At 31.9% G+C, this 26398-nt stretch overlaps 1 protein-coding gene across 1 annotated transcript in view; it reads left to right on the forward strand.

Annotated features, from left to right (window-relative positions):
- Ctnna3 (catenin alpha 3) overlaps positions 1–26398 on the forward strand; it is a 1639810-nt gene that overhangs the window by 1511091 nt on the left and 102321 nt on the right. The window contains exon 15 of the mRNA XM_078041358.1: positions 4877–5058. Within this exon, the coding sequence (XP_077897484.1) occupies positions 4877–5058 (182 nt within the window). The remainder of the gene's footprint in view (positions 1–4876; positions 5059–26398) is intronic.

Below are 26398 nucleotides of genomic sequence, written 5' to 3' on the forward strand. Positions count from 1 at the left end.
AACATTTTAGTTTAGTTGGAGGATGGATGATGCAAAGCATGAAACGGAATAAAATAAAATGAGATTTAAAAACTGGCAGAGATCAAAATTTATGGTAATCCCTGGGACATTGTAATTCTACTCCTAAGTATAGATTCAAGAGAAATACACCTATATAGTCCAGGAATTTGTACTGTTCATAATAGCCAAAATGTAATAGTTTCCACAAGATCATTTATAGAAAATAAAATACAGCCAGATATATGTTATATTCTGTAGAATAAAAAAATCTGCAAAGAGTCATAAGGATAAGTAGAATCTAACTATATCATATGGCAGTGTATTGTTGTGTATAGTTAGATACTGCTTATTCTTATTGCTCGTGCAACAGTAGAGTTGAAGGTCAAATATATAAATGATGAACATAGAGTACATGTGCTATGACCCCAGTTTTATAAGGTTGCAAATATCAGAAAATCCTTAGTTTTGTAAATCAAGGTAATTATTATTCTTAGGAGATACTTAACTGAAAGAAGAGAGAAGGAGGTTCATATTTTGCGAATTGTCTTTTTATCTTTTTTTTTCTTGATTTGGGTGTTAGGATTTGCTCAGTTTGTGAAAATAGTTCCAACTGTATATTTATATATTGGTCATTTTTCCATATGAATTTTCTACTGTAAGATTATATAATAGTTATGTTTGAGGACTTGATATACTTTATTTGGTAAAAGACATGGATGAACATTGTAGCTGAAGAATTGGCCATTTCCATCAAATTCAGAAAGACAGAATTAAGCAATAACAAGGCAAAGGGATTGAGAATCATAGAGGAAATTAAGGTGAGAACTTGGAAAGTAAAAATGGACAAAGAAGGAGATAGACACAATGAAAGTAACAAAATATGCCCCTATCATAATGGCATAAATAAAGGGGGATTTTTTAATGAACTTTTTGGGGGAGGGATTGAACTCAGGAGCACTTGAATACTGAGATACATCCCCAGCCCTATTTTGTATTTTATTTAGAGTCAGGATCTCACTGAGTTGCTTAGTGACCTGCCATTCCTGAGGCTGGCTTTGAACTTGTGTTCCTCCTGCCTCAGCTCCCTGAGCTGCTGAGATTATGGGTATGTGTACCCGGCTTTAAAATGAAATTTTAAGATTGAGTAGAAGAATTCTCTCTAAGAAGTATAAAAATCAAGAGGTTATATTGTTAGACTGAGTTTAATTTTCATCATTCTGTGATCAGGTTATTTGTAGTATTGTGTTGACTCAGGAAAAGAGATCAGAGCTGGAGATTTTATGACAGATGAGGAAAATTTGTTTCTCAAAATAAATTATTATGTTTTGCAGAACAAACTGCATTTAAGATGAAAAATGATAGAGAAATATCATCAAGGAAGATGTGGATATTTTTGTATATGGAGGACAGTATTCCTCAGGTTTTGTTGTTATGATGGTAAAACAAGACTTCTTACCAAGATTTTCTGGTTTGCATCCTGGTTCAACCATTGAGTAACATAATATTCATTGAATTGGTCAATCTTTTGGAGACAATTTTCCCATTGATAAAATGGAAATAATTATGACACCACCTACCTCATAAGGCTGCTGTGATTATTGAAAGTGAAATAGATATTTGGTACCTAGGGAGTGTCTGGGATGTGTATGTATTTCTATTTTCCTTGTTTCTGGAAACAGATTTGAAATTTAATAGACACACAATACAATTTCATTCAAAAGGCAATGATTCACAAACCCTTTGACAGCTAATACATATCAGAATTCTGAGCGGGAGTCCAGATATAGAGCCACCTGGCTACAGATGCCAGAGATTCTACTAAAACTTATTTGGCTTTGGCTTTGTCCCTCAGTTTCTTTTCTTATCATGCACAAAATCATTCAATCAAGGAATTTCACCCAGAATCCGCAAATATCAGTTATTCTCTTTGGTCTTATTTTGAAAATTTCTAAGTGATTGAAATTGATAGCACTTAATAAATTATTCATGGAAACACTTAAAATCTTCAGTAAAGGTGTCAGTAATTTAATGTTTCATTGTTGTTGTTCCCCAGTTAAAAAAAAAAAGACTAGAATTCTCTAGAACTTTTAATTTCACAAACTACTGCCCAACTTTTGACCCTTATCTATCAGAGATAAAAGTCTACTGATTGTAATTCACCAAGTGAGTTGGAATGTTATTAAGGAAATCGAGTGCAACCAATGAGTTCCCTGTCCGTGACAGGGTCAGTCTCAATGTTATCCAATAATCAACTCTGCTCCCTACATGGCAGGTAGGTAGCAGTTGCAATTATTGTCATTTTGTATCTGGGAAAACTTAGACAGGAGGATTAAGTGACTTCCTCAAGGTCATATAGGAAATCAGTGGCATCCCAAGGAACAGAACTTGAAATATACTTAACCAGACCTCTTCTTGAGTAGTTTTTACTTTTATTATGAGACTAGCGAATTATTTTCCATAATATGCCATTGTATACCTCAAAATTATTTATTAGATTTAGAATTACAGATTTATTATCCCTTAGAGTGCAAAATAGCCCAGCTCTCCATAGCTAGGTATTTTTGAATCTTTGAACACTTTATATGAGAATGCAGAAAATGATAATGACCAGTAGTCAAGATGGAGGAAAACTCATTTCTACATTGGAGGTAGTTTAATGGGTTGATAGGTTATAATTTACTTAACATGCTTGCATATTACTTTTGATTTTGAAAGTACTGAGCTGTGTCTTCATTTATGTGCCTTGCCATATGCCAGTGGTAGTAAAAGTTACTGTTCTTTTAACACGTTGCATAGGGTACATTTCCTGTGAGAAAAACAGCACCAAGTACTTTCAGATGCTAAAGAAGAGATCTTGTAAAGCTCATTAATTAAAAACTGTGTCTCATGAAGCTTATTTTGATTCTTCAAAGAAAAACAAATAATAAAATGAAAGCAGATTTAAGTGCTAGACATGTAAATATATTTTGACAATTTTCCTATTGAAAAAAGAGTTATCATTTATGGAACATTTAATATGTCTCAAACATTAAGGTAAGAAATTTAAAGGAAAAGGCTTATGTTAGAATTAAGGCATGATTAATTAATCCTGAGATTTTCATAGACATCAAGTTATTTTAGACCCTATGTTAGGCTCATAATAAATTGATAATAAATGACAATTGATACTGATTTTTGATCTTTATTATTTGAATTTCATTGACTAGGCTTTTAATTCTTTTCGTTCATATAGGTAAGCTCTTTTGCCATTGCATACTATTGATTCCATAAAGTATGTTTTCATTATATTGTACCTAGTATCCAGAGTATTGCAAAGGTTTTTTTGTGATTTTTCCTTATTTTTTCATCTGTAGGTGTCTGAAACACCAGCATCTAAAATATGAAGATGTGAATCATCTAATAAACAATTTCTACTAACATGATTCATCATTTTCAAAATGTTCCTCCTTAGAACTCTGTACATTCATTATACTACAATAATATATCTAAAATTCCTTTTTGTTTGCTAGTTTGTGGTGCAGGTTATTGAACACAGGGTCTTGCACATATTAGGCAAGCTCCATACTATTGAGCTACATGTCTAGCCCTGACATTCCTTTTTGATGATATAATTGCATGGACAGTCTCATGAAGTTTTATGTTCTTCATATTATCAGATCATTTATACTTCAAGATTTTTTTAAATTTAATTTTTTTTATTTTATTAGGAGCAGGAATTGAATGCAGAGACACTTAACCACAAAGCCACATCCCCAGTCCTTTTTTTTATTTTGAAATACATTCTCATTTAGTTGCTTAGGGTCTGGCTAAGTTGCTGAGGGTAGCTTTGAACTTGCAATCCTCCTACTTCAGTTACCTGAGCCACTGGGATTACAGGTCTGCACCACCATACCTGGCAGGATTCTTTTTTATTTGACAAAAGTAATGTTCTAGGTGATGAGTTTTTAAATATGGTAGTTTAGTAATATAGATGTTTTTTTAACCTATCCTACATTCCAAATTGCAAAAGGAAGATGCAGTTTGCATACATTAAGAATACAACATATCCAAAAGATGATATCATGCTAGACAGAGTAAGTTTACTCAGGAAAGGATAATAATATCTCAGTAGACAGTATATAAATTTGGGAGGGCTACATTAATAAATCTTGCCCATAGTGTTTTTATTCTTTTCATATAATGGTCTGTGTATACACACATACACACACACACACACACACACACACATATATATATCCATATATACATATATATATTCATATATATATATATATATATACACACCTGAATATATTTATATGTACAAAATATACAGACATCCTTATGATTTTACCTGTGTGCTCATTTTTATACACATAATTTATAAATTTATACTGTTATTATTTACTAATTTATATTCAATGGTCCTTAAAATTTATCTAGCTATATTTGTATATAAATATACAGAGACAGACACAGTTTAATTACAGGTTAAGTTCTGTTATGTTTCTACCTTTTGAAATGTATCATTAGTATAATTAGAATATATTCTAACAAATATGATGCATGACATTACACTTGAATTAACTTAAAATTTTGACACCAGTAGAAATTAGAAAATTCCAGATTAATTTTAAGGAAGATTTAAATTTGCCAGACATCAAGACATACATTACTATATATATATATATATAAAATTGTTCTAGAGCAAATAATTATAACAATAGATTTCTTCTTTAAAAAAATAAACCAAGAAAGTTTTGACTAAATGATTTAAAATCTGAGTGTCTCTGATTTTAAATGACTAGGTTGTGTGAATACCCTATAATAACCAATTTTTCCTAAAATGCTTTCTTCATAGTGGAATGATTTTAAATCTAATTATCACATGTTTTAGGCAAAGATGACTCAACTTCCTGAGGCGGAAAAGGAAAAGATTGCTGAGCAAGTTGCTGATTTCAAGAAAGTAAAGAGTAAGCTTGATGCTGAAATTGAAATATGGGATGATACAAGCAATGATATCATTGTTCTCGCCAAGAAGATGTGTATGATCATGATGGAGATGACAGACTTCACGAGGTAATTATGTTGAAATTATATATAATATTGCTACTGGGTAGAAACATTTGTCACATTACTGAAACTTCAAATTTCTTTGAGTGGCAGGTGCCAAAATTCAGTGGTAGTGAAAATATAAATAATATAAAACAAAGTTGAGGGTGTGTAATTCTAGAGGTTGTGAAAAGTAAATATGGCAGAGTTTCTCATAAACTGACAAAGAATTTAGATACCACTTTATACTCTGTCACTTTCGGCTTCCTCAGAGATTTTTCCCAGGTTAACATCAGGATTAGTGGTATCCTTTGCTGCTGAGATAGTAACTACATATATTTAAAACTACAGCGACTTAATGATAGCAGAGAAAAAATCATATGTTTTGTTGCATTCCAGAGAAATAAAATGTTGGTTATAATTATAAAAAGGCATTTAATAGAGCTAATAAATGAGAAGTGAACTATATAGTGCAAGCCCTATCAATTACTAAAGTATATAAAATTACAGAAATTTACTTAAGTAGTCTTAGAGTTATTATAAAAGTCACAGAATAGAATACCCTGCAGCAGACCTAGTACAAATAGAAAACTGTCCATTTGTATTACCATACACTATACACGAAAATTGCTTTCAGATGGAATAATAGGCTAAATCTAAAATTAAAATCATAATTAATAGAGAAAATGTACAAAGTATTTGATATTAAGATTCAGTTAAATTTTCTAAGCATTAAAAAGAAAGAATTCATAAAGAATTATTAAATTGATCTATTTTAAAAGTCTAAGTACCAATAAAACTTACTAAACAATATTAAAATTTAAGAAGATAACTTGGTAAGTATTTTCACCCATAAAAGATATGACTAATAAATATTTGAAAAATATTTAGCCTTAACATTTAATATCAAATAATTTTTAGATTAAAAAAATTGGAGAACTTTGAAAATAGGCAAGGTACAGAGTGTAGTAGCAAAAGCCTGAAGTAGTATACACATAATTTAGCAATATGTATGAACTAAAAACCTTTGTAAACAGTTTACATCAGCATCATTTACGTTGTAATCCATATGTACTTCAGAGATTCTATCCCAAATAAATAATCTGAAGTAAGATATATTAGTATAAGAATAACTGCAGAATTATTCAAAATATTAGGAAAATTGGACTGTTTAAATTAATGATGTGTTGCTATATGAAAAAGAATCCACTGAAAATAAAGCCAAGATATTTTAAAAATGTTTTTAATGAAAAGCAAAAAAGTAGTCTAGTCTAATTTTTTAGTATAATATGTATATATGGCTGTTTTCCTATGAGTGTTTCTTCTTTGTTTTGTATGTGACCAAAATTATTTATGACATAACTCAAACCTACTTGTAGTCCCTTGAAAGAAAATCCACTTTTCAAAAATAATGGCAGTGAAGAGATTTCCCTGCACATTTAAAGTTATATATATATCTTTTTAAATATTATATATAAATATATAATGTTATTATACATAGAATTTCATAAAGAAGTCCTTTGAGATATCAGTTTATATTTTTCCTTCTTAAAGTCTTTACACTTTTTTTCAACCATAGTTCTATAGTTGCCAAATGTCCTCTCATTCTTTTTAATATACAGAATAATTCAGTTTTGACCTGTTTCAGTTTTTGCAAAGATTCTAAACAATCTCTTGGTCTCTCTCTGACTCTCTTCATGTTTCCTTTTCTCTTTCTGTTCATATCCCTAATTTTCTCAAATATAAATGCATAGATTATATATATATATATATGTATATATATATATAAAATCTCTCTCTCTATATATATATATATAGAGAGAGAGAGAGTACATATATATATATATAAATATAAGTATAAATGTGCCTTTATATAGGAAATAAAATTAATAAAATTACACTTAATGGTATTAAATAAAAATCATGTTTTAGTAGGTGGATTTTGGATAATTTAATTACAGTTTAGTCTTCTGTTTTAATTGCTCTATTACTTTAAAAATGTATTGATATTATGTGATAAATATGTATTCATTTTTTAAAAATGAAGTTTTATACTGGCTCAAGGATAATGACTATTGTATAAATTAAATCACACCACACAAACTTTACTGAAAGTTAAGAGCAAATTAGAGCACAAAAAAGTATTATATGAAGCCAGCATTCAAACTTTCTGAGATACAGAGAATATGTGAGTTTTAAATTATCTTATGTGATATTTATACCAAATTCCAATAGTTAATGCTGGTACTCTGCCATTGTCATGACCCTGTGTTTCTAGAGGGCAGAAACTATGATGATTAAAGAGAAGAGATTTGTAAAAAAACAATAGATATAACACAGAAAATATTTAATCAAAACAAGAACACCTGATATTAAGTGAAAAAATTCTGAACACAGGTCTGGGACTTGGCATTTTATAACACAGATTAGAGGGAAGAGATTAAAATTCAGTTTTAATTCAGGTTTAGAATTGGGAGCTTTAGATCATTTTCACTTTGGATGGAAAAGAAAATCTTGGAGAGGTAGCACTAGAAGTATTCCAGGTTTTGAGAAATAGTAAGGATCCCAGAGAAATAAAAGAGAATTATAGAAGATGCCACTTTTCCTCCTCTATCACCATTACTAAGAGCATTATCTATTACGAAAAAGTGTACTTCATAATACTGAAGAAAGAGAATGTTCTTTGAGTAGAAACCATGCCCAATACTCACTATATGCAATGTTATTATAAGAATATAAAGTAGGAATCAAAACAGCTCAGCTGATGAAACCCCTCCGTCTAAAAACAAATAAAAACCAGAAAAAGTAAAAGTATACTATTATGCCTCTAACTGAAATAAATTTCAAAAAGTAAATAATCGGCATTATATGCATATATATTTGATGTCTCTAAATCTAGACTCAGAACATGAAAATCAAGAGAAATTAACCCAAAACAGGAAACAATGATTTGATAAATCTTTGGGGGGAATTAGAATTAACCATCATCACTAACAATAACAACAAAAATGTGGGAAAAAAGAAAGAAAAAACTTAATGAAAAAAGATAAAGAGTAAAAGAATCAAAAATGTGACCAAATGTTCAAAAGGAAATAAACTCAAAAAAAGTTAATAAATGACATTAAAGAAAATCAGAAATAACCATGAAATAAAGAGAATGACTGTGAGATAAAGAAGAAAATGATCAGAGAAAAAGAAGTAAAATGGTAGAAAAATTCGATGTACTTTTTGCTCTTACATATAATTACTGACTTTTTCTACATGTGATGGTTTAGATCACTTAAATGGCTTTTTATACTTGCTTCTCCCCTCCTTTGAATTCTTGATTGTTTGGTACCTTCATGTTTTTTATTGTATATATGATCCTTGATATTATTTTATTAATAATTTATTTTGATATTTATTAGTTATGATGAAACTTCCCATTATGTATGATGAAATGTTCACCTTTACCCTTTCTTCTGCCTTCTACCTGATATTCTATGTCTCATTTACAACACAAATTCTCTTCACCACTTCTTATATTTCTGGGATTGGTTAGATTTATATTCTCAATAATTTTAATTCATGCTTAATATATAGGTTGATTCTGAAGTAAAGATTAATAACATTTTTGTTGTTGTTCCATTGATATAATTAACCTAGATACACAAAAGAAGAAAATGTATTTCCGATAGAAAGCTGAATTAGAATTTTCACATAGTGTAAAGTATCCATAACTTTATATGAAAAATAGTATATCAAGGAAAGAAACCTGAAGTGAGAGCCTCTTTAGCTTTCTCACCATGGGGTAGTATGAACAATTATACTAGATGTATTTATGCACAGGGGCCAGAGCAGGAGGGTAAAACAATAAAGAACAAAGCCATGCGAAAACAGAAGTATTGGCAGAGAAAACAGAATTGCATAAATAAAGAACACTGGAGTGATAAAAAAAAAAAAGTAAAGTACAGCAAACAAAAAATGACTCTGGACCACATTTAAGGGAATTTCAGTGAGTCACTGAAATTTAGTCATTTAAATGATCTAAAATGACTAATTTTACCTGAGAGAACTTAATATGATAATTGAATAGATTCTAGTTTTGGCAATTCTCAATTGTTGTTGACTTTTGTCTTAGTAGCTTCAATAAATCATGATATGAGAAATAAAAGTGTTATTAAGAGAAATGGACAAAGAATAGGAACCAGAGAAAAATATACTTAAAGCAGTAACTTAAAGGAGGCAAATGAGCAGGACAAGGTTTTTGAGATTTCTGAATGTTGGAGGGTTGAAGAGAAAGAAGAAATGGATAGGGATAGAATGAATTGTTTAAAGGGGGATAAAAACTATAGTCAAAGATGACACAGATCATAACAATGGAAGGGAGAAACAATTAAAAAAAAAAACATGACAGGGCTGGGGTTGTGGCTCAAGTGGTAGAGTGCTCGCCTAGCACGTGTGGGGCATTGAGTTTGATCCTCAGCACCACATAAAAATAAATAAAGATATGTACCCACCTAAAATTAAAAATTAATATAAAAAATGACAAATATAAAGATAAGCCTACATGGGTTTATATGCTGTTTTTTTCTAGTCTCAGTTTGAATAATGAGCTCATAATCATAGATACCATTCTTGTCTATTCAGCACAAAATCTTCCTACAACTAGTTTCCCTATGTGGAAAAAATCCTATTTTACTTGCCTTTTAGCAGTTATCACTTCTTAGATTATCTAGTTTATTTATTTACATATTTTATGCTTGCTTATCCATAACAGAACATAAGCTATATGTAATTTGTCTTATTTGTTGTTTTATTCTCAAAACTTGCAATAGCATATGTATGTGTGTGTGTGTGTATACACAATATGTATAAGTTTAAGTATGTAAAATATGTATAAGTATACTTATATGTATAAGTGCACAGAATATGTATAAGTATGTGGAATCTGTATATGATGAATATATATTTAATAAATACTAGTTGAATAAATTAAGAAATTAAAAATTAAACACTTGAATTTAGAAAGAACCAGGAAAAAAATCAATCAATCTCCAAAAAAAAAAAAAATAGTAGGTAAACCTATTCATCAACTGTTGAAACTCACTCTTTTTTTATTTACTTGTTTGTTGATACATATGTAGATCCCTATGTAGAACACTAAGATATTAATTTTAACTTTCATATGGCATTAGAGACACTAGTTAGGGAGCTGTAACTGAGACCCTTGGAAAAGCCTAGAGTTATGATGAAGAAATAAGTCAGAAAATATCTTGGCATATCCAAATAAAACATGGCAGAATGACAGTAGTGATAAAAAATGAGACTATTTGCAGTGATGACACTACACAGGGAAATTATAAAGGTTGGAGATTAAAGTTGAAATGATTTGCTCTTCTTATATACAGAAAAGATTTTTTAAAAATTAATACTCTGCTGCATAGAAAATTTTGTAACACATTTTAAAATTTCTAAGGAATCTTTACAGTAATGAAAATTGGAACCAGTAGAATAAACTTTCTGTATCAGAAGATGAAATTAAAATAAAGGGGATAAATTAAGTTAGAAAATGGGAAAAAAGCATAAAAAAGAAAATGTCGAGTGAATATGAAAAATACAATAATTACATAAATTATACTAAATATATAATTATTACTATTGATTTTTAATATAAGTAAGATACTTATTTTTTTGAAAAAAAGTAAGGATTTGGAGTCTATCATGTTACATGAAATAAGCCAATCTCTAAAAGCAAAGGTTAAAATTTTTCTCTGTTATGTGGATGCTAACCCACAATAAGGGTTTGGGGAGAAAGAATAGAAGTTCAGTGGATTAGACAAAGGGAAATGAAAGGAAAGAAGCGGGTAGGAATAGGAAAGACAGTGGAATGACTGGAACAACTTTCTTGTGTACATAAATGAATATACCACAGTGAATCTCACCACCATACACATCCACAAGACTGGGATACTTATTAGAATAAGATATATTCCATGCTTGTATAAATATATCAAAAGAGATCCTGCTGTTATGTATAATTAAAAAGAACCAAAAAAAAAAGTAAAACAATACAGTAAATCCAAAAGACAAAAAGTATCATTGAACAGAGGCACATAAGAATTTTATTTTCTAGGAACCATGGAATAAGAGGAGGAAACCTTTCTAAATGAATAAGGAAATGTATGAAGGTATGAATAAATGGAAGGAATTTGAGAAGTAAATTCTTAATGGCTTCTATTTGTTAAGTGTTGCCATCTATTGAATGTAAGACTAAGAATTCAAAAATGGAGTGACAGAGCTGCAGTAGGTCTGGACAGGTCAAAGGTAGTAAACATGTATTAGTCTTCACCTTTTTGTTTATTAAGGGAAAGGTAAATATATTTTCTCTTTGTATGTTCTGAGAAGACTAGTTGGGCTATATTTAATCATAATTCATAGACTGGAAGGAAATTTGCAGCAGAATTAAAACTACTAGAAAGGATAGATTAAAATGACTGACTGTGTCCAGACTAGAAAACAAGAAAAATGTCCCTGGAAAGTAGGATGAAAGTGGAATTGTAAAATCCTGTCACCTGAGACAGGGTGAGGTTATAGGCTTTGCAGATTTCCCTGCTCTGAATGTATCACTTTGAAAGGAATTAATGTCTGATTGTTGGTATACTTTGAATCAAATTGGAAAAGATTCTGCTACATCAGTGAATATGGAAGTATCCTAAACTGCAGCTAGTGTGTTAGAGGAGGATTCACAGCTCCATAGAGTGAGAATTCATTGGGAAATAGACACATTTCATGTTTTGCAAAAGCTAAATACCCCAACGTTCCCACAATCTATAGGTGTCACTTCCACAGGCATCCACAAAACAAAGATACTTGTGTGTTCAAATTTTAAGAAAGGCAGGGTAATAAAATTGAATTTAAGGTTCTGATAATCACTTGTGCTGGAACTGGATCCAGAGTCAGCTAAATTTTAGGTCACATAATCTTTGACAAATCTATAATTGTTTTACAATGGGTAAAATCTTTTCTTTTCATTTCCAATTTTGTTTCAAGCTTTTATTTTCTCAGACACTATATATTTTCCAGAGGTTAAATTTAGCAGTTTTATATCTAATATATTCCTTAGTTCCACCTGTGTCACATTTCCTTCACTGAAGGAATTTCAGCTGTTCTTAGGGGGGGGTCTGGAAGAACGGAGGAGATAGTTGGCAGTGCATGTTTATCAACAAGTAGCAACCAATGTGGCTCACACACTGCCCTGCATATAGATATTTAAGTGGCTAGATAATCAATAAATAGAAAAAGAATATAAATAAGGAAAGAATTATCTCTCTCTCTCTCTCTCTGAAGTGCCATTAGATGCTGTTTTCTCATTTTCTTCACATGCTATTTTATTAATAAGGTGCAAAATAAAGGCTATACTTTGATGAATGGTTACTATAACTACCCAATAACAAATACTTATTTCCTCATTTGTGTTGTAAGGACAGTTTGATTATTAAAATTTCCCTTATATAGTTAAAGAAATACTGGTAAAACAAATTGCTCATAAATGTGTACGTGAAATTGGTTTTGAATCAGGATTGGCTCAGCTTTAGAATCTGGACATCATATTACACATTTTTTTTAATCCTGTGCAGACATAGAACAAAACCCATCCCTTTCCTCATGAGTGAAACAAATGGGCATATTATATAACATACCTTGTGCTGCTAGCCATAAATATGTTAGAATTTTAGAAGAGAGGGAGTGTCAGTAGGGAATAGAGTAAGTGCAGAAAGAAAATATGAAAAAGTAAAACATATTAGACTTTGAGATGCAAAGGTTGAATTGTGAAGGAAGATAATGTAAGTAAGAAAATCTACAAGAGTGGAAACCAGGAGTGTGGAAGTGAGTCAGATCCATTTGGGTTCTCTTTATAAACAAAAAGAGACATTAAGAAAGTAATACATTTTAAAGGGCATTTAGAAACAGTTTTTATTTATATAAAGTAAGAAATAGGAAACTATTCAAGAATTATGATTAGGGAGCCATGATAGAAACAAAATTTAGGAACAATACATGGGAAGAATAACAGGGCCTTTTGGGTGGCACTGCTATCAGGGACTCAACTCATCAGGGTCTGGTCACAGAGAGCCATCCAATTTGCAAATTCTGTTATAGCCTTTCCAAAATGAGAAAACTTTAAATAAATTCATAGGACGTGTGCTAGACCAGGAGTTGTATAAAAATCCTATAAAATTTGATGTGACCATTTCTGAGTGTTGGCCAATGCCACTTGTCACACATTTGGCACTTCTTCCAGCCTAAATTAAAGACATGGAACAGGTTTACTCTAATGATTCTGTATAGTCACAAATACAGCAAGATATTTTCCTACTACCCCCTGTGATAACACTCATTCTGGGGTAGAAAAGTCAGGCATTATGGTTTTAAGTTTTCTTCTTGATAAAGGGCTAGCCAAATAGTTATATAAGCTTTTAAGATATCAACACAATTTTGGAATCTTCTACCAGCACCACATTTCCTTTATTTAGCCTCTGGTGCTTTTTAGAACCAGGAGTTAAGACTTGCTAGAAGAAGGCAAGTGTTTTTCCTTTGCATTAGTTTGTTTCCCAGGAAAGCATCTTCTGGGATTCTGGTTAGAAGGTAAAGGTCTGTATCAGGGGGCTGGGAATATGGGTGATATTCTCAATGCTAAATTTAGCCTTAGGTATTCCAACCTTCATTTTTCACCGCTGATGTCAGTAAAAGTTACCCCATCCCTAAGATAGGCCTATCTTCCTTCAATACAAAAACTTTATTTTATCCCCTTCAAAGAATGACATCCAGAATTTTGCTCTGGTGAGCAAGGGGTAGCTGTTGAGTATTGTGGATTAAGGGAGGGGATAAAATTGCCTATTTCAGTTCCTCTCTTCTCCTCCAAGTCCAGCCAAATATGAATCAGTCTGTAAAAGCCAACTTGATTCTTAATTTCCCCCACTGCTGGTTTGGACTGGCTTTCTTAATCAGGCTCTTATTACCACTTCTCATCTCCTTTTGAGTTTCCTGGCTTATCCTGAATATTTTTCCTAATATTTTTTACTGTTATCTTTTCTCTTTATAAAGATTAATTCTGTTCTTACTAGTGGGTTTAGGTAATTAGAGAAAAGAAAAAAACAAGATTATCAAAGTATTACTGAGGGTTGGAGAGAGAACAAAATTAGATGCATGTGTTAATTTGCCATTTTTACCAGGAATCCCATTAGGATTTACTAGCATTGCAGACATTTAATCTTTAAGATATTCTAAAATTACATATGAGGTTTTTAAAATAAGTGATGGTCCCCTTTTTTCCTCTCCCTTTAAGAAAATTCTGTCTGGGCAATATTTTGACTATGAACTTGAGCGGTTTCTACATTACATGACTTATATAATACAGTTGAGAACATTTAATTTTTTCCTTATCTAAGCAGGAGACAGGGTCTAGGTAAAACTTTCCAGATATCTAATTATATCTTATGGTCATATGGTAGGTATTTTTTTTAAGTTGCAGAGAGTTATGAGATAAAAGGCAAAAAGTGAGAACTTTTGTTCAAGAAACACAATCATCACATTCATCTTTGCAAAACATATTTTAAGAATTTACCACCTGTATTATTAATATTGTTAGGATCTAACAATTGAAATTAACTAAAGAATAGTAATACTGCTCCAAGGACTAATATTTCAAAGCTACATTTTTAAAAATACAGCAGGGTCACATCCCTCCTCATCAGGAAATTTTATATTTTTAAAATGTAATGTGATGTCCACTTTTATGTAAATAATTGGTTTATTAATTTGATAAAATGCATAGACTTTACTAGAAGTCTTATCAACTCTTTTACTGAGAATATACTGGATATTTGTCATAGTCCTTGGTATTAAGGATATACAAATACCTACAGTAGAGGATTTTATTTTTAATATTTTTTATTTGTCAATGGACCTTTATTTAATTTATTTATATGAGGTGCTGAGAATTGAACCTAGTACCTGGCACATGATAGGCAAGCCCTCTACCACTGAGCCACTCCCCCAGCCTCATACAGTAGAGGATTTTGAGCCAGAGAAGCAACATATAGAATGGAGGGAAGTTGAGAACAAGAAGATAGGCCCAAAGCAAGCAGAGGTGAAAGATGAAAATTGAAAAGAAATATATCAGGCATGAGTGGACTGCCAAGACAGAAGTTCAATTCTGAAAGGGAACTCAGAATGTTGCTAGGAACTCCATATGCAAGTAAGAAAAGTAAAAATACTGAAGTTTTCTCACCAGAGTCTACTTACCAGACAGAGGTTGAATATGTCTCTAATAGTCTGTTGAGCAGAAAAAAAAAAGAACAGGAAGGCCCCTCATTATTAAATTGTCTGAATTTTTAAATTCCATTCTAATGACATGAGAATGAGATCCTGAAGAATATTTTGGAGAGAATGAACTTCAGAAAATGGGTTGACATGTCTGGTAAATATCAAAATGCTGCTAATATGCCTTCCTGATACTCCCCCATACAACTCTGAGGACCAGTATTTATCAATAAGAAAGAAGGACTGCTTATATTTGGATTATTTATAAATTTGAATAATTTATTATTTATTATCCCTTTCCTGCTAATGGATCAATCTTCCTCATCCAAATATGGACAATCACAAGATTGTTTAAATATCCCTGAAATATTGGAACATGATAAAATGCCAATTTGTATTAAAATATATGCCCAGCCATATGTGTAGTAAGCATGGGAAGACTACATCTTTTTATTTAGTTTTAAATATTTATCTGACATTTTCCAAAGGGTAGAACTGGCTTTGATATTGCAAATAGCAATTCTGACTTTATATTTCTATAATATCCCTAAGCCTGTTCTCAGAATCTTGGTCACTCAACTAGTAAGCCCAACTGTCTGCAAATGAGTCAGGCATTTTGTCATCAGTAAGCATAGCCTATTGCAATCATGTGTTAACTTGAAATATGGAGGAATGTGTGGAGCATAAGAGATTTCCTGTGAAGCACCTTGCTTTCAGTTTTCCTTGTGTCCATGCAAAAATGCATGGAAGTTTATTAAACTTAAGGGAAAAGCAAAGAGTACTCAAACTCATGTAGTAATGTTGTGTTCATTGTAGAAAAAGAGTTCTTGGCTGAGGCAGCCACAGAGTGATGGTGGATGAACAAGACTGGGAGGTGGGTTGGCTGTATTCCTCACCTCTATATACCTCCATATACCTCCCTTGGAAATGGGCTTGTATTTGTAAGATATTTCAGCTCTACTTTACTTTTCCACAACACAATCTCGAGAGACAAAATAGAAAATGAGCAGCAGGGCCAATGGATACTCATCTTACTTCTATTCAGCAAAGTTTTCAGAATTAAACTCTTTGTGGTAGCATAGTTGTTATACAAAATCTATGTGTTATGTCCTATGTTCCACACCCTTTTGTTTGTTAAATAAAAGATGTCTTTGCACATAGCTCATTTGCTTTCTGAAGTGAAACATTTATATTATAAAATGATGTGTGAACAATAGCAATTTAAATGTTGTAGCCCACAAAACAAGGAATAAATATATATTGGTACATTTGTGTTTTTCTTAAACTGTATAATTCTTATGAAATCTAATTTTTACTTTATTTGACAAGGCTACTAAATGCTTCTCATATATGTTATATACAAAAATGTCTAACAAATAATTAAAAATATAAGATGCCAAATATGAGATATGTAGATCATCAAAGATTTTGAAAAAATGTCTGACTTTTCAACAATAAGTTTAATAAAATTCATTTTATGTTGGAAATAAATATTATTTCAGTCTTTATATTATTTATAAATATTACAACAGAAAGAGAATTATTTTCTGTTGTGTTCTGTGATTAGTCTTGAATATTTTCTTTTTGGGGCAGTGTATAGAGTAATTATCTTATTATTATTGCCTTTTCCATGGACATTCTCCCCATTAAAAGTCAGTTTATCTTATCGTATGGTGTCTCAAATAATTGGATATGCTATTTAGTAATGTCAAAGAGAAATGCTTTGACACAAATGGAAACAATTCTGCCAAGTCTTTTTACATGATAAAAATGTTCATATATACTTAGGTGATAAGTAAAAGGAAAAAAAAACTTAAATAGCATGTTAGTAATTGTTTATCAAAATGAATTGGACAGCCTAAATACCCTTGCCTGAATTTCTTTTTGCAATTTCTTATTGTCATGAATTTGTCAAGAATTTGGTAAAATTGCTAGGTTAATTTCCAAGTTGTAGAACAGTTCTTTATTATGTGAATCTGCAGAGATTTCAAGTGGATAGATTTAAATTAAAATATGCATCATCTCAGAGTAAAGGAGACTAAAATTTTAAAAATATAGAGAAATTAAAGACCAACTAAATAAGAACAGGCAGAGACTATTAAGAACTTTTTGAGGGACTCAGCCACTGTCGTTTCCTTCTTGCCTTTTAAAAATTAATTTTATTATTGATTGTCACACAGAATTTGTATGTATTTGTCAGATACAAAGTGATTTGTTTTCATTCATGTATATATTGGGTAGGATCTATTGAGGATAACAAAGATATTCCCACCTTAAATTTTTATCATCTCTGTAACAGTGAATACATTCAATAATTTGCTTTTGGCAGAGGGATAGGGATAGGTAGGGGAGATGGAAAGCTTAACAAAAAGGCTTCAGGTATTTTCTTATTGGATATTGTTTAAATAGTGCAGATGTAGGTGGGTTAACTAGAAGCAGCACATTTGGCTTTCTCTGGTTGTTGCTGAATTGGAAACTGGGCAAATGTAGGCAAATCTGATGACTAAGTCCTGCCATATTGAGTCAGTTGTTACAAAGACTATGGTTTAGCTTCTTGAATGACTCATTGCAGAGTTGTAGATCAAATTCTGTTGCTATTGTCCATTTGTGTGTTCAGCCCCTCAGCAGTGTAACTGATAATCATTTATTTAGGATGGACATATATAAATATATAGTTGTAAGATAATATTGAATTAGTTTTATATACTAAAAACTAAATATTTATTTTTAGAGTAAAAAGTCAATGTAATGATCATCTATGTCTTGAATCAATGGCTCAATTAATTTAAAAGTAACTTGTTTAAAAAAGAGAAATAGTGAGGTATTACAGTGGATGGATCTTTTTTATTAATATAACTATTTTTTCAGGTTTATGCCTATTGTGTTTCAAGAACCCTAATCAGAGCAGTTTGAGTTTATTTGGTCACCTCTATTACTTTGATAAATATATTCTGCATATAAGGTATCTTTTTTCACATCTGAAATCTTAAATTCCCACTCCTGTGTCTCTCTTCTAAAAGTGTTTAAAGCCTTATTCTCAACCTTATTGTGTTCTCATTTGAGATATTTCCATCCTTCCAACCTCAAATTCATGTACTCATTTCATTCTTTATTTTTTTTAATTCAGCTAAAACAGTTGGCTCTTATTTTCTTATAGAAATTTTGATGGTTCTCATGCCATATAATACCGAAAATCTCAGTTTTGTCTCAGTCCAATCTCCTGCTTTCTGCTGTCTTTTGCTTAGACTTCAGAATGTGAATTTCACTCTTTTCCCTCAGAATGACCAGGTATTTGTTTGTCCTAGTAGATGTTATAGAAAGAGGAAGCCTCAGGAAGACAGTACATTCTTATTACTCTGGTAAGTAGTTCTTTAAGCCACTTTTAATTTGAATGACAGTCAGGAGGAGAGCGTGTGCACACCAGCACAAGCAAATGTGGACACATGGGTGCTGACTTGGTCCCCTCTCTATAAACCTCTCTTTTACTTCCTCTATTCTACCTTGATTACTATGTTTGCCTCCACCTACTCCATTGTTCATTTGGAATTAGTACTGCTCTCAAAGGTGATCTTTCGTATTTACCTTCTATGACATAGGAATTGACCTCCATGTCCATGTTTTAGCCATTACAGATTTACTGGCTGGGTCCTTTCTGCTTAATCTTGACAATAAGCACAGTAGGAAATTGGGTGCAGAGTGCAACTATATAAACCATTAGTTATCGTTATCATTGTAATTATCATGACACTTAAATGTGGAATTGCCTTTCCTTGTTCACATAACACAGAGTAGCTATTTAGTGATTTTACTTTCTCCATAGGAAGTCACTCTGTGCTTTCAAATTATTAATGTGCTTTGTTAGACTCTGTTTTTACTATAAATATAGCAGATACACCACAAATGCTAACTCATGGAACTTTTATTGGTGTAAAATGTTTTTTTGACTACACAAAAGAGATAAAACATCAAAAAGCATGTAAATTTGTCTACATCACTTTTTGTGGAATTCTACAATGCATTTTAAATTCCACACCAGCTTTGTCCTCTGGATCTTTCTCCTGCCTGTTCACATTATTATTTATAACATTTTGAAAACAGTAGTCACCATTTATTGTGTTTTCAAACTATTTTAAATTTTCTAAAAAATAGTCTCACAAAAACTTAACAGAGAGAACATGGGACAAACCCACATCAGGAACCACAGGGACATGAGAAAGTTTGTAGTCAACAGCTAAAGGCAGAGACAGAAGAAAATATTTTTTTGCCAAACTAGCACTGATCAGTCATCATAAAGAACTAATCCATGATATAGTGTTATTATAAGAGAATTAAATGGTGAAGTGTCATTTTGTGATAACAGGTCATGTAGGCAGAGGAATAAATGAAACTATATTTACGTTGCCAGAAGTGAGGAAGTAAAAGCTCCTCAGATAGGCATTTCTGATAAATTACAAAACAGATATTGAAGGGTATTGTTTTAAATATGTATGGACTTTAGTTTGCTTTGCTTTTGATTATTTTTTTTCTGGATAAAGAATGAATTAACAAATTAATAATAAAAATGAAATAACTATTGTTACAATTTTAGTCAGACCCTAATTAAACCTTGATATCCTTTGAAAGCTATCTCCTACAAAATATTTGATCAGAAAAGCAGATTCTAGCATTACAGGAGTGCCAATTTACCAGCTGGCCACCATGTGTTTGACTGGTGTTTAACAATGAGTATTGGCTGACCTCTGCTGAAGAACACGGATAGTATCTAGGTACCTGAGGCAATTGCAACCCACAAGTGAAAACACAATCTTTCAGATTTGTAATGGAATACCAAGAGATGTCAAGGTGAGTCACATCACATAAATGTCACCTGCTCTGACAGTGTTCAGGACATCTGCCCATGGTGCTTTCCTTCTGATTTTCTCCTCGTATAATGAAGCCACTCCAAGATGCCAGTGGGGACTGGTAGTTGCACAGTGCATCAATAGAAAGGGATATTATGCATTTCAAATCTGGCTCATTTGTTAGAGCCAAGGGCAGACACTTAATTTCTCTTGATGAGAGCAAAATTCATTTAATATAGCTGAACAAAAATATTAATCTAAGAAAAGGCACGAGTATCTCTATAATACTCTTAATGACTGCACTGTCAGTGGATGCTAATTTTAGGTTCAATGTTTGTTCCCTAGTTCTAAATTGAAAAAAAAAAGCTTTTAAATTACTATTTTTAGCAAATTCCTGATAGTAACACATAGACAAATGGTTCAATATTTATAAGACTACATTCTAATATATTTCCAAGTAATAATTGCGTCCTCTTTCTTTCCTGTATTCCCTCCCCCCCCAAAAAAAATACCCTTTTCCAAGTATTATGATTAAATGACTGCCTTCTTTTAATTTTTCTGGGGTCCCTATTTTTTGCCTCTTTCCATGGAGATCACTTGTCAACAAATACCTTCTGGTATCTTCTTTACTTCTACCTCTCTGGCCTGAAATAATGATATTATAAAATGTTCCCCCTTTTTTTTTTCTACAGTTTGCTCCAGTTACATTGTCTCCTAATAGTCCTGTTCACCTCCCACTCATCCTTCTTAGTACATATACTTCTCCTCTTTCTTCTTTTGACATTTGCCTCCTCCATATGATCCCTTTTGTCAGAATTTCACAGTGATCCTTCCCTCTTATTTTTTGCCCAATTTCACCACTTTTCTTTTTACTTGCTTCTTCCATCTCTATAAGTCTCTTTCTTTTTACATTTATGTCTCCATATCACCTCCTTCCCCACCACTTTCTTTACTCATACTTGGTAAGTATTTATTTAATTTTCTCTACATAACTAGCACATAGAGACTAAAAGTTAATATGTCAAAGTATATGCCATATAGTTCCCTATATAAATGGACAAATAAATTAATCAGTGGTGATTAATCATTATCAATGTCAATTGAAAGTGCACAGATAAAAATATACTGGAGGCTGTAAAGAATCATGGGAATTGGAAGAGGGTGGTGGCATCCAGAAACATATCATTTTGCTAAATGACTAGATCATATAGTAGGTCTTTCAAGGGGGAAAATATGGTTAACTATATGAAATTATTAAAATGGTAATTTTTTTCCTTTATAGTAACCATATTACTTGTTTGTACCCTATAACATCATGCTGTCTACCCTAAGTAAACAAACAAAAATATTTAAACAAGAGAAAGAAAAGTATCCTGGCTGATGTATTATCTCAGTTAAATTTTGAGGCAGGATAAATAGGGGGTCTAAAAAGTTCTCTAGGTAAAAAGGACAGCAAGGGGGGAAAAAACATCTGAGGCACAAAATAGCATGTTGGAGACAAATGAGCAATCTGGCATTTCCAGACTATAAATAGAAAACAGAGCATGTGAAAAGAAGCTTGAAATTAGGAAGGACCTCATTATGGAAGGAGGTTGTTATCATGCTGAGAAACATGAACATGATCAGAGATGCATTTAATTCCAGACATGGCTGTCATCAGATCTTCATTTTTTTTTTTTACCAAATATTCTTTGGATGAACTTATATCCCAATTGAAGGCTATTTTATGAGAATCAGAAGCAGGATGGCAATAAAAAAGGAACAGAGAAGCAGATTCCAAAAACTATTTAGATGAATAAATGGAAAGAATCTGATTGCTGATGGATATGGGAGAAAGAGGTCGATTCCAGGAATCTACATTTAGTGATTAAATGCAAGGTAATATAAGGTCCTAAAACAACATGGCAGAGGAACAGCTTGTCCTTTGTTCTTCCTCCCTTGCAGTTCTTCCAGCAATATTGGTAACTTGCATTTTTTAAGTACACTGTGATTATGAAAGCTCTTATCCATCCATTATTAATTTAATCTTCATGCGAATCCTCTGAAATTAACTGAGCAGGTCACTTTGGCCACAATTTTCAGATAAGAGCATTGGAAAACACTTTTCTCAAACATATATCCTGGGATAGTAGATTATTTCAGTGCTCACAACTTTTTACAATTAGTCAGCAGAGTCCTAGTTGGCAGTTAAACTGGTGGAGTCTAGAGTAGGTAATGTAGCCATGACGACACTGCCTTGAAAATCATGAAAAGATTAGAGAAGACGATCCTCATGAGAAGCACCTTCCACCTCTGACTCTTTGCCACTAGAATGTATATCATTCAGTTACTTCCACACCATAAATTTTCCATCACCATCACATAGAACACCTTCAAATAGAAAAGAAGACATCAACTGGTTTAGAAAAATTCACCGTTAATAAGGAAGTAGTTCATGTGCATATAATATTTTTTTGTACTATGTTTTATACAGGTGTTACATATAGACATCAGATGGTATTAGTGATTTACAGAATCTGTGTGATGACATCTTCATATTTGTTGCAGTTTGTTTTGTGTTCCTGTGTAGTTGTATATCAGACATAGACCTTATTTTAAAAGCCATGTGCATAATTTCCAAGTTGGTAAAGATATAGAAGTCCAGGGAAACTCTGTGATTCTCCTCCCCTTTGGCCCCAACCCATTCCTTGCCTATTCATCCCTTCTACTTGGCTACTCCTGAATTATATCCTTTCTAAAAAACTGCCAATATTTCTTTTAAAAGCTACGTGAAAATGGATAGTATAAAAGAAAGAATTCTATGTTCTCCAGCCCAGATGAAAATTAGAGAAATAGTTTTTCTAGTAGCAGTTGACATGGGAGGAAAATGACATCAGAGGCCTTTCCTGTACTACCTTCACTTTCATTTCAAAGGGGAGATGAACATATCTTAGGTGTATTTCACTCCATCATGACCTGACTTCTTTTGATGTGTTTTAACCCACTTTGCTATGAGAATGTATCATACATGTTTCATGCTATTTCTAGGTGGTGTACGTTGGTGTGAGGGTCCATGAATAAATTTAGTTCTTGTTCTTCATATTTTCATTACTATTAAAGCTATGTTTCATCTTGAAGTTTGGGCTTAAGATGAGAATTAATTGTATGAAATGTGTGTATTTATGTATCTGGTAGGCAAATGAGACAGAATAGATTAAATTATGACTCATATGAAAAGCTTGGCAACAGCCTAACCTCATAAACTAATTGAAGAGACTTGTCAAATTATACTTGGCAGTGTAAAATCTTGGACTAAAAATGAGAGTTAGATCAGAATTAATCTGAGTGTTGTTTATATTAACCAATGTTTATTCTTTCAACCAGATGTATTCTTCAATTCTTCTGACCCATAGGGCATAATACTGTAGAAAAGTGAGTTTGTCCTATAGAAAAGAAGCAATTATCTATAAAGGTCTTTAATTTTTCTTATGTTATTCAAATCTGAATCATTTTAAAACTTGAAACTACCATATAAATTCTGTATCTCTCTCTAGTAAGTCTCTATGATATAGACAAAGTCAAATAATTTTCTTTTCTAAACTCCTAAATGAATTCAACTATGTATATGTGGATAGTTTTAACAAAAGCGAACCAAGGATTTAGAATAGTTTTTCTTTAACTGTAATCAGAAATTCCAGGGGAGATTTCAAACATATATTATTTTTCCCTTCTATAGACTTACTGAGTCTGAATGTCAGGGTATAACAATTGAGAGTATTTTTAGCTTCCCAGTAGAGTCTGTTGTGAACCGTTTGAAAAATACCAACTTGAAATGCATTATTAATATTATTCATCATCAACTGGAGAATTGCATAGTATTCTCCTATCAACATGCGCATGTGTTAGTACTAAATATAGTTATATGCTTGTAGAGCTATAAAACATCTTTGGATGTTTTCCTCTAGAGGACTGGGGCTCAGGCAGGGGTGAAGGAGATATTTATTTTTGACTCCATAAAATATATCCCTTTATATCATTTGAAATTAGTTTTTACTGAGCTTTTAAGTTACAATATGTGTGTGTGGGATGGTAAGTGGGAATGTGGAAAATGAGTACATGGGTGTATACAAAATCTAAGAATATAGAAAAGTATGATATTTTATTGTATTCTTTTTGACATCAAATAAATTTCTGTATTTCCTTAGAAATGTTATTATATGTTTAAGAATTATCAATTAACATATACAGTGGATAGCCTTTCCCGTCTTTTCATCTCTGTCCCATTTTTAATCCCTTTGTACAATCATTCATAGAGTTCTCTTGATAATCCAGGCCCTTATGCTGGACTATTGGACTATGAGACAAAAGACATATGGTTGGCTACATTCAGATGTTGTCAATAAAAACATAAACAGAAATAAAAAAATCTGTGTAAAATAGTTTAAAGTTTCAACTGAGAATCGAATTTTTTTTTTATTAAGAGGAGAGTGACAAATTCCATCATTCCTTTCATTCCTACCATTTTCTCTCCCCTATGTGGAATGTGACCTATTTTCTCCAATAATTTATATGCCTATTTATTTCAAGTATTTGCATCTATCATAGTATTGTAAATTTTTGCTTAGTTTTTGGCTTATTCTAAATTCTTACTGGCTGCCTAGGTATCATCTAAAGGAAGATGGAGGTGAATAGAAGAGAGTATGTTTTGACTTTACATTTGGGTACATTGTCTTCAGTTTCCTAGGGATGTCCCTATCATTCCCTACCCCTTTGCCCTTTTCTATTTTACATGTTCCTTAGAAATGCACTCACTTTCCATTTATTTATCTAAATTACCTTCCCTGCTCATTTTGAACTGCGTAATTTGGCTTGCAAATATATGTAGAGCACAGTGGAAAAAGTTGCAAAAGTTCAACAACAACACAAGGAAAAGGGGGAAAAAGTATTTGATTGTAAAATAGTATTAAGTGAAATTCAAACAAAAATGCATGCCCCAAACACAATATAGTAGTCAAATGTAGAAAATAAACATGACTGTAAGCTGTTTGACTCAGAGAGAGTGATTTAGAATAATTAAATTGATTTTAAAAATATAATTAATGTTCAGGGAAATAATAACCATGACTGTTTTGCAGGGACACAGTTCATTTTACACTCTTAAACCAGAGTTCAGGGTTTTGCTTATGGGTGGCATCTGTTTTCTCTCCGTGAACTTTAATTGGCTAAAACTGATCCCTACTCATTCAAGTGAAAAATATCTGGGCCACAGGAAGTTGAAAATAAGTGGCTATTAAAGGAGTTCTTTGGAATACAGTACATAAATAAGAGTTTTATAAATGATATAAAACTAGCAAATGGCCAAAATGATGTTCAGTTTGAGATTATGCAAATGAAGGAAAGGTGCAGAAGCTAGCTTTTCAGGTCAGCTACATAAACATGTTTTTCCCATCACTGAGCACCAAGGATACTGCTTCTGCAGCTCAACTTAGGTAGAAATTGTGAAGAATTGAAATGGGGATGGTGTTCACAAGCTGCAGATATGCAACAGTGAATGCTTCCTTTTGTTTTCTTTCCTCATAATTCTCTGGTAGAATGAATAAGAGATTGATGATAACTGAATATGAGAGGAAGTGTGCTGAAAGCTTCACAGTTTGGGGCAGTCTCTACTGCATAGCATTTAAATATTTTTCATGTAATGCTCAGGTTAATAATTTAGCAATTTCTAAACTTGTAAATGTCATTTGTTATTCACCATATACACTTATAATTAATAGAGTACTTTCAAATCACTTTCACTTACACCATCTAATTGGATTATCCAGATCACCTGCAAAGAAAATAAAAGTAGAGACTAATAATTTATTAAGTAACATTGCATTTCAGACCCTGCTATAAATTCTTTCCTTTCTCCATTTAAGCCAATTCTATGAGGTACACACTGATATTACAGATGAAGACACTGAGGCATGGAGAAAATATATTAATAACTCAAAATCTCACAGCTGGTAAATGCTAGAAGTGGGACTTGAATCCAGGCTATTTAACTCTATAGCCTGCCCCTAGGCATCACTAATATATTTTAGGAAAAGAGGTAGGAGTAAAGAGATTGTGCAGTTATATAATTTCTAACACATATTTCTATATGACATGCAAAGGACCAATTTTTTTTAAAGTTATCTTGTTGGAACTGAAGTTATAGGAAATCCATATTTGAGATTTTTTTCAGACTTAAGGTTTTAATC

Source organism: Ictidomys tridecemlineatus, chromosome 1 (genome assembly GCF_052094955.1).
Source record: "Ictidomys tridecemlineatus isolate mIctTri1 chromosome 1, mIctTri1.hap1, whole genome shotgun sequence".
In the NCBI taxonomy this organism is placed as follows: domain Eukaryota; kingdom Metazoa; phylum Chordata; class Mammalia; order Rodentia; family Sciuridae; genus Ictidomys; species Ictidomys tridecemlineatus.